Raw genomic sequence first — 9,987 nt, forward strand, 5'->3', positions numbered from 1 at the left:
TGGTTTGATAGTGGGCAGAAAATGTGGGCCCAAAATGGGTTTGTCCGCAGTTTCTGTGGTGACCCGACCTGTGTTTGCCCAGATTAGCTTAAGTGGACACTCAGTGGGTTTGCCTACAATGCTACCCAGCCGCCTGGTGGACACTGGAGCTCATTAGCTCACTACAGCAGAGCTTGCTAGCTCAATACAACAGAGCTTGTTAGCTCAATATCGCGGTGCTTGCTAGCATACTACAGTGGAGCTCGCTATAGCAGAGTTTGATGGCATGCTACAGTGGAGGTCGCTAGAATGCTATAATGGAGCTGGCTACATTGCTACAGTGGAGGTCGCTAGCTCAATACAGTGGAGCTCTCTAGAATGTTACAGCAGAGCTTTCTAGCTTGCTATAGCAAAGCTCGCTAGCTCGCTAAAGCAGAGCTTGTTAGCTCAATACAGTGGAGCTTGCTAGAATGCCACAGTGGAGGTCGCTAGCTTGCTATAATGGAGCTTGCAAGCTCACAGCAGAACTTGCTAGCTTACTACAGTGGATCTCGCTAGCTCACTACAGCAGAGTTTGCGGAGTTCGCTGACACGCTACACTGGCGCTCGCAAGCTCACTACAGCTGAGCTTGCTAGCTCAGTACAGTGGAGCTTGCTAGAGTGCTACCGCGGAGCTAGCAGGCTCACTACAGCGGACTTGCTAACTCCATACAGTGGAGCTTGCTAGAATACTACAGCGGAGCTCGCTTCAATGCTACAGTGGAGTTGCTAGCATGCTACAGTGGAGCTCGCTAGGATGCTACAGAGAGGTTTGCTAGCTCGCTAAAGCAGAGCTTGATAGCATGCTACAGCGGGCCTCACTAGCTTGCTAGAGAAGAGCTCACTAGCAAACTACAGTGGAGCTCACTAGCTTGCCACTTAGCTTGTAGCTTGTCCTTGCTGGCTGGGTTTTAGTACAAATAACTACGTTCCTTTTTAAAATTAAAGCAATTTGTTTCTCTTTACCCAAAGAGCCACAATGGAGGGGTTAGAGAGGCACATGTGACTTGGTTCTTTTGTTCTTTGGAAACACTGTGGTCTGTTCATTACTGTGTTCCTTTTGGCTCTTCATCATTCATTGCAACTGTTGTGTAATAGTGTAAAAAACAACAGTGGGAAGGAAAAAGAAACACTGGTTTAATTTACAAAAAAAGAAGAAAGAGTCTTTGAGTCAACCATTGCTGGTAAATGTATTCTGTAACTTTGATAAATGAGCATGTAAAACACTCATTCTAAGAAACAGTCAGCCCCTCCTGTTTAATCAAAAGTATGTTTTGATCATTTCAGAGGATGATTGCAAAATAACTTCTAAAGCATAGTTACAAACTTGTCACTATGTCCAGCAGCTCTGGTGCTGTTAAATGGTTTGTAGAACAGCTGCATACATGCCTAGAGGCCAGGTGAATGCATTCATGCATCTGTGCATGAAACGAGCTGCAGATCTAGTGATATGGAAACAAGTCTGAAGCATTAATAACATTTTCTCCTCAAGACTTTTAGGCTGCTCGACTCCTTCAAAACACACTCCGATAAAAATTGATAGAAATTGATAGCCAGCTAAAATATTAGCTAAATGCCACATTAGCCTAAAAAACAAACTAAGAAAAGATAACTTGGGTCAACTACCACAGTTAGCATAACTGAAAAGTTATCAAGACTCCAAAACAGCCTAAAAATGGGGGGGGAAAGCCTATATTAGCCAAAACAGCTATCATTTATATAACATTTTAGCTAAACTCCAAAATAGCCTAAAAAATCTTAGTAAATGCCAAAATAGTCCAAAAAGCTAGCAGAATGCCAATTTTTAAACTTTTAAAACGACAGGAATAGTATTCCAGAATAAATAAATTTAAACATTAAATAACTATCAATACTTTACTCTCCATAAAAATATATTTTGTCAAAAATATACAAGTTAGAAATGAGCTCAAGATAACATCGGGCCATTAATAATAATAAAATAAAATGATCTGGAGGGCCGGATAGAATTACCCGGAGGGCCGGATCCGGCCCTCCGGGTAATGCTGGGTCTTGACTTTGACACATGACGTAAACAGATGGGTGATGGGAAGTGGAGGCTGGGTTGTTCCTTGCCAACAGTCCCACCCACATCTCAGGTGAATTTTTTATGATCTCCTGCCACTGCAGAAATTATGTCCTAGAAAACGACAGATGTTTAGTTATTTTTGCTAAAAACAACATAATCATAAAGAAAAGACTTCTGGAAATGATTTGAACATGGGTTAAAAATTTAATTGTCCTTTAAATTACATCAAGTGTCTTTTGGGTGAGTTTTAAAGCAAACATGTTTTAGGATTGATCTCTTCCAGTGATGTGTGCTTCTGCTGTTAATGCCGGCTGGTCTCTTGTGTTGACGTGTGTGCAGCAGAACGATTCGGACTATGTGCAGCAGAACGATTCGGACCAGGTGCAGTCAGGGCCGTCCTTTGTGGTGGTGGTGGCCATTGACTTCGGCACAACATCCAGCGCATATGCTTACGCCTTCACCAAGGAGCCCGAGTGCATTCACACCATGAGGTAGGCCCGCCCACTAATGCAAGGGGGGGGGGGGTCCTGCTGACGTCGGCCTGCTTTGAAGGCTGCTTAACAGCTGCTGAGCTTATGGATCACAGAGTTAGGAAAATTATCCAAAGAAGTAAAAAAGAGACTTTTAAAATCCTGTTTGTGTTATTTATTTTTTTAAAAAGTCATTTTTTTTTGTCAGAAGTCAACATTAAAAACAACAAAATCCAGGGTTGCTACATATCCTTAAAGAGTTAAAATATTTTAGATAAACTAAAATAGGGCTGTCATAAATCTAGGTTTTGCCTGTAAAAAAATTCTCAACAAATTAGGAAATATGCGTAAGTGTGTTAAATTGTGAACAATTTACCGTGCAGTCTAAATGATTATGAAAATTATGTTTAGGTGTCAAAGAGTTAAAACTATTTGTTTTTTTAATCAAACTCATGGATGATTTTGTGTCTCAGGGACACGTGTGATCATTAGTTTTCCAGGTGAGTTCAATTAAATGAAAAGCTACTAAAGAAGGACGTTCTACATTATTAGGCAGACCAACATTTTCAAGCAATATGGGAAAGAAAATGATGTCTGCTGCTGAGAAGCAGGAAATAGTTGAATGTCTTGAACAAGCTATGAAATAACCTTGGATATTTTACAAAAGGCATCAGGGTCTTGAATATTAGCCCTAACCCTAGTCCTGGCTCCAGAGTGGGGCCCCAGTGACACTGACCTGGATGAGAAAACAAAAGTGAAAATAATATGGTCCTTGCCATCAGTACCTGATGCTGCGGGCCATAAATATTGCTGTTGCTGACATTGTGAACCGCTCTTAGTCTGGCCCGTCACTTAGGACCTGCTGTCTATCATTGATGACCCACCAGGGCCAACAACCGCAGACAGCTCCTAGGATCCCTCGGGCACTCAAACCCTTCCACCACGTTAAGGTGGCGGTTTACGGAGGGGGTTTGTGTTTGTGTGTGTGTTGTATGCGTGTGTGTTGTATGCGTGTTGTGTGTGTGTTGTCTGTTTGTGTTCCTGGGCATGTATTTGTGTGTGTTTTTTATTTTTATTTGTTTTTTTTTGTTTTTTTTTTTTTTTTGCTTTTTTCTCAAATATAAAATGGGAGGGGGGGTAGCTTTTTCTTGACATCTAGAAAGAGATAGTCTTTCAACCCCCCTCCTCCCCCTACTCTAATCTCTAAGCATTTCTAAATTAAAACTGCATACAATTTAAAATGACTTCTAAATAAAAAAACAATAATATTAAGAAATAAACACAAAACCTAGCTTAGACTTTAAAGAGGTATTGTGAAAAGTTACATTAAACAAAATAATACAATTGAAGTTACACATTTGCAAGATACATAGAACAAAAATAGAAGAGAAAGAAAACCCTTACTATTTTTTGCCTATAGAACAATAATAAATGTTTTACACTTTAACACGAGAACTTTGTCTACAGTCTTGACATCCGTTAGACGATCGAAACTCCTAAACCGTTTGCACAATCAGGACGCCGTTATGCAACATTTTACGTTAGCATAACGGCGCTAAACCACTTTTCTCTCCTGTGGTCAGGGGTCCACTTAGTGTTTTTTTCTTGACTTTCTAAATATGTTCAGGAACCTCTGACCAGCAGTCTTCTTCTTAGGCTTTTCCTTCATCTCATTGACCTGCTGTTGTACTTGATCAAGTTGGACCATCAAACCGTCTTTCATATCACAGATGATGGTCTCTTTCTCCTGGACAACTTCCCTTAGATGAGCTATTTTATGTGAGAGGCTGGACTTTTCTTTGTCCCTCTGCTGCTTCTGGTCTTCTTGTTCTTCCTTAACTTTGGCCGAAGCAGTTCTTAATTTGTTGGACTCTTCCACCTCCAGGTCAAAGCTGATCTTGGTGGGATTTGTATGGATGTTCTCGTCTTTAACATTTTCCTCCATATGTTGTAATTTTAATCCCAGGTCCAAGTTTGTCTTGACTAAGGCCTTTTTGACCTGCTCAAGCTGTTGCTCCTGCTGGTCCACCTTTTCCTTCGAGATGACCTCCAGATTGGTTATGATCGCGTCTTTTCCTTTGAGAATTTCTTTGAGTTTCCCAATCTGGTTTTCAGCGCTGGAAAATAGTTTCACAAAGCTCTCTTCAGTTTTGTGAGACGCAGCAACCCTTTCCTGATGAACTTTTCTTAATGTAGCCATCTCTTGTTGAAGGGAGGTGTTTCTCCTCTGCCATTCCGCTCTTTCTTTGGTCAGCTGATTTTGTGTGTTTGTTAATACCAGCTGATGATTCAGACATTGGCTCTTCTGCATTTCTACTGTCTTCTTTTCTTTTTGTAATTGTTGTCTTAAGATGACAACAGAAGTGTTTATGCAGTCAGTTTCAGTCTTCTGGTGGGCTAAGCGTTTCTCTGCGTCATTGGCTCTGGCCGTCTCTTGTTTGAGGGATGATTCCAGCTGAGATATTTTGCTGGTGAGGTCTAGATGTTGCTGTTGTTGTTCTAGAGCGGTCTTTAGCTGAGTGATTTCTTGGATCAAGGAAGAATTTGTTGTCTCCAACTCTTTCCTTTCTTTTTCCAGCTGATTTACATTCTCAGCTAAGACGTCTTTTTCCTGCAGAGCCTCTTTTAACTGAGAGATTTCCTGCAAGAAAGAGGAATTTTCTTCCTCAAGTTGCTTCTTTTCTTCTTTGAGCTTTCTGAAACAGGCCTTACGCTTTAAGTAAAGTATTCGCTCATGGCCAATCCTTTCCATAAAGTGATCAACTGTCAGGTCAGCATCCTCCAGGTCCTCATCTTTCCAACGGAGACGCTTCTTCAGGTGCTGAAGTTCATCTTTCAGAACAGAGATCTCCTCCTTAAGTGCTTCATTTTCCACTGAGGTGGAAGTTGGTCCTGAAGCAGGGACAGAACCAGGCTTCCCTGGAAAGTTTGAAGCATTGCGAAGGGTGACCATTTGAGCAAAACTTACGCTTTTTTTAGCTGGTGTCTGCATTTTCCGCAAGATTGTAAATTTAGGTTTGTCCTGCGTCTGCTCCTTTTGTGGTTGTTGACTTTTTGGAGTCTCAGAAGAGTACTCATCGTCATCGGGGGAGTCACTCCAATCCTTCCAGCCTTCCGGTTTGAGGACAGGGGATCCTGTCCACGGGTCCAATACAAGTGTCATTCTGGCTTCTGATCACAAAGAGACTATAAAGGTTCTTTGTAAGGTTAATCTTGAGCTGCAGTCTTTTTCTTTGATCGCTGTACGGTCTGTGGGAAAATGCCTCAGTACAAGAATTTTTGTGTCTACGAATAATGATATAAAATGATGTAATATGACATCATGTGACATCACACTATGATTTATCACTGGTGGTGTGAAATGAAATGATGCAATCATTGACCAGTGAGGTCATGGATACATCATAGTGTGATGTCATATGACATCACACTATGATGTAGTGGCGTGACACATTGAAATGATGCAATCAGTAAAGTCAGTATGGAATCCTGTTGGGCTTTGAAGATCGTCCATCAAACTCTGCAGCTCCTGCTGTGATCTTTCTCTCTAAATCTGAGAACTATTTTTGAGTTCAGTAACAGTTTTAGGTACGAATCAAAGAAAAGCATAACAAACTGCTGTCTCACTACACAAAACTGATTCCACTATTGAACAACACAACAATAGCGAATCCTGTCAAAACTTCCTATTCAATTTAAAGACAAAATGTGAAATGATCACATTCATCACTAAGTCTCACAGGCCTGAACTCCAGGTCCAAGAGAAGTTAAACTACCCTTAAGGGTTTGTGGTTCTGTGAGATCCAATCTCAGAGTTGCTTTAAGAATTTGTTTAGCCTGCTGCTGATCAGAACAGGGAGAACAGAACAATGAGAAGGGTGTTTAAAAACTTGTTTTTCAATGCAATGATAAACCAAAGTGGTTCTGGTTTAAACCTTTTTTTGTTTTTGCTTCAAACAGTTGTCAGGGAGCCAGAGCTTCCCAAACATTGACAAGTGTCAGATGATCAGAGTGTCAGGAAAATTAGTGTGTTTGGGCAGAAACTTCCAAATGAAGAATAAGAGCTGAGCAAAAACACACAAAACATGTGCATGTTTTAACACAAGCAACAATCATGGAGCACAGCTGCCATTTGCTTCCACCTGAAACTAGTCCAACCCCATTACTTCACCTGTGTTCTAGCGTGAAGACACAACAGGTGGGTTGGCCATTCATGTTCTTTCTACCTTCAGGAAAACGGACCAGTTTTCTTTCTGTTCTCTCAACGAAATGTCTGAATAATGGAACCGACTGTGGTTCTCCCAGTATTTCCCTGCTCTCTTTAGCCAACCACAGCCGTTGTGAGGCCATCCTTTACTGCAGGGGTGTCAAACTCAATCGCACAAGGGGCCAAAATCCAAAACACACCTTAGGTCGTGGGCCGAACAGGATAAACATTTATTGAACACTCTAAAACGACATTTTTAAAAACTTTTTAACATTACTATGAATAAAAACAGACAGGAAAATTATTCCAGAATAAATTTCAGCTACATGCTTGCCGTTTTGGGTAATTTGGCATTTAGCTATTATAGCTAATAATTTAGCTGTTTTAGCTATCGGTTTTAGCGTTTTCTGCTTTTAGTTTCAGTGATTCCAGCTATCAGCTTAGGCATTTTCATTTATCAGCTTTTGCGCTTTTAGCTAGCAATTTAAGCATTTTCATCTGTTAGCATCTTCAGTGGCCAGTTTTAGCTTATCACAGTCACACTAGCATTATCATAGGTAATGCTATACTATCTAGTTCATAATTAAGTTAAAAAGTTACAGTTTTAAAGTTATAAAAATGAAGTATTAGAGTTTTCAATAAATGTTTATCCTGTTCGGCCGTGACCTAATGTGTTTTAGATTTTGTTCCCCTTGTGCGATTGAGTTTGACACTCCTGATCTAGAGGCTCACTGTAGATAAAATGACAAATCTCACCGGTCACTATTGTACATGTTTGTAATTTCTATGATCACATTAAGCAAAGTTGAGTATTTGGAAATGCAAGTATCAATACTAGCTATATGAAATATGACGTGTACCAAAAATTAATGCCCTTTTTTTTAATATTGACATACTTTTCTAACCTTTTCTTTCAGAGTTTTCTCACCTTCATCCTCTTTTCTTGGTGCAAACAAGAAGTGAACAACTTTGGTCATGTGACATTTTACAGTACACATGTGACACCTAATATATTTCATTGAGATCCTTTATTATTTCAATATATGCTGAAAACGCATAGATGGATTATTCAATAACATTTTTGTTACCTTAGAAATCAAACATTTTTTTATGGTCACAATTGTGACTGGTGGGATTTAATTATCTGTTGTTACATGCCTCCATAACAAAGTCACTTTAATAAATTGTGTTTCTTATCCTAAATTAGCCAAACAAATGTAATTTTTTTAAACTCAAAAATATGTAAAATATGTGGAAAAATATGCAAATACAACCAAAAAACTCCTAAAGTTTATGATCATCCTTCTTTTAAGGCTTTTTTGGGACAAAATATGAGTTTTACGAAACAAATCAACTATGCTAGCGAGCAGGGAAACACATTCTAGGAGGGGGAACGTACCTTGACATAACACCAGTGTAAAAAGCCCTTCAGTGATGGGGAGTTCGTAAAAGAATGTACACTGAAAGTATCTCACAGACCTCACACAGGTCTGTTGTTGACCAAAACTGATGATATTTCACAGTTAAATTAATGTTTCAAATCTGTCAGGTCTTACAGAAAGATGAGGGCTAGGACGCTACTTACCACGACTTCTGGCTAAAACCCTTTTTCTTATAGACGAGTAAATCCTCCTGAAAACTGTTGAGATAAAAAGACAATTAAATCAAATATCATGTGTAAAGGAAAAAACTTACAATTTCACTTCTATAAATCTGCATCTAACACAGTTTCCATGTTTGATTTGACATTATTCAGACCGATCAGCTTGCTTGAACTTGCCATATATCTTCTGAGGTATAAAATTAATTTAGGTTCGGTCACATACTGTTTTTGCTGCCAAAAAGATCGTCGTCTCCAAAGAAGAACAGAGAACTTTTCAAATATACTGTGAAGAAAGAGAAAACGAGACATAATACTAAATTATTCATAGGCCGTTAGAAAACGCACCAAAAAAAAACCAAAAAACATAAAATACTTTTGTCCACTGATGAAGAAATGAGCCAAATCAAAGCAGGTCACTCACAGTCTGCAAAGAGTTCTGGGTGAACCATTGGGCCTTTGATGACTCTGTCGTTGCTTTGGTCAACAGCGATGAAGGCCGTGAAGGCGCTGCTCACTCCGGACTGAACGCTGACCTCCACCAGCTTCTGCTTCACGCTGTCGCTCTGCTCGCCGTCACAGCCTCGTTCCTCCATCTCCAACCAGCGGATCTGAGTCAACGCAGCCAGACGGTGGAGCGTGGGGCTGCAGAAAGAGGAAAACACAAGAAAAAAAATCCTTGTACAGTCATTTAAAAATTTAAAAATGAAGCATCTAAAACCAGCCTGTCTTAAGTTATACCCTAAAACAAGCAAACTGCCACCACTTTCACAAAACATCAGAATGTCGTCAGGTACATTTTGTGTTTGCGTTGTAGGATCAACTTACATTTTGTGTTTGCGTTGTAGGATCAACTTGTAATAGTGGTGTATACTTTCTTATAAAGCCAAAATGTTATTTGTTTTGCATATAAGTGTTGAGTTGATGCTTTACTCAGTTAAAAATAATAATTAGATCCAAAACTAATATTTTTAAATGTAACAAAACAGAGTATTTGTTATTGATTATTTTTTAATTAATCCAATGTTACACTTTTTACTATGAATGACCCGCAGATCCAACAGCTTTTTGACCGTCTGAGATCCCGGAGTGATGGCAGGTCCTCAGATGTTCCAGGTGTTTTACCTGTCAGTGCAGGAGTCCATGTCTGCAGGCTTGAGGCTGAAGGACAGCTGGCTTTGACAGGGATGACCTGCAACGCTGTACTTCACAGTCAGCGAGCCTTCTACTGTCTGTAAGCTCTAGGAAGACAGAAAAACAAATGCTTATCGCTTTGACAAAACAACGGATCAAGGAGAAGAATCGGGTCAAACTGGGATCAGCTTCAAATGAATGAAAAACAAGATTGTAAATGCAGAAAAAAGTAAAAATTGAAGACAAGAAATTTTAAATTTGGAGGAAAATTTTGGGGGAAAATTTGAAAACAGGTTTAAATGCAAAAGTACACACTGAAAACTTGAAGGAACTATTGAAAATATGAAAAATGAAATAAAAAGTTTGAAATAAATATATAAAAAAATAATAATAATTGTAAATGTAAAACCTGAATAAAAAAGGAAAACCTAAAACTGTTACTAAATTAAAAAAAAGTGTATTTGTATTTTCATTTTTTCCCCTTTTTTTCGCCCTCTTTGCTTTCAGGTTT

General features: G+C 39.3%; 1 protein-coding gene across 1 annotated transcript in view; it reads right to left on the minus strand.

Moving 5' to 3' along the window:
* Positions 1 to 9,987, minus strand: part of LOC112149033 (von Willebrand factor A domain-containing protein 5A) — a gene marked incomplete at its 5' end in the record, with an annotated part of 40,673 nt that overhangs the window by 3,232 nt on the left and 27,454 nt on the right. Inside the window, 4 exon segments of the mRNA XM_036214769.1 lie at positions 8,328 to 8,381; positions 8,569 to 8,628; positions 8,767 to 8,987; positions 9,468 to 9,583. Coding sequence (XP_036070662.1) covers positions 8,328 to 8,381; positions 8,569 to 8,628; positions 8,767 to 8,987; positions 9,468 to 9,583 — 451 coding nt within the window.

This window comes from Oryzias melastigma, linkage group LG13 (assembly GCF_002922805.2).
Source record: "Oryzias melastigma strain HK-1 linkage group LG13, ASM292280v2, whole genome shotgun sequence".
NCBI classification, from domain to species: Eukaryota; Metazoa; Chordata; class Actinopteri; order Beloniformes; family Adrianichthyidae; genus Oryzias; species Oryzias melastigma.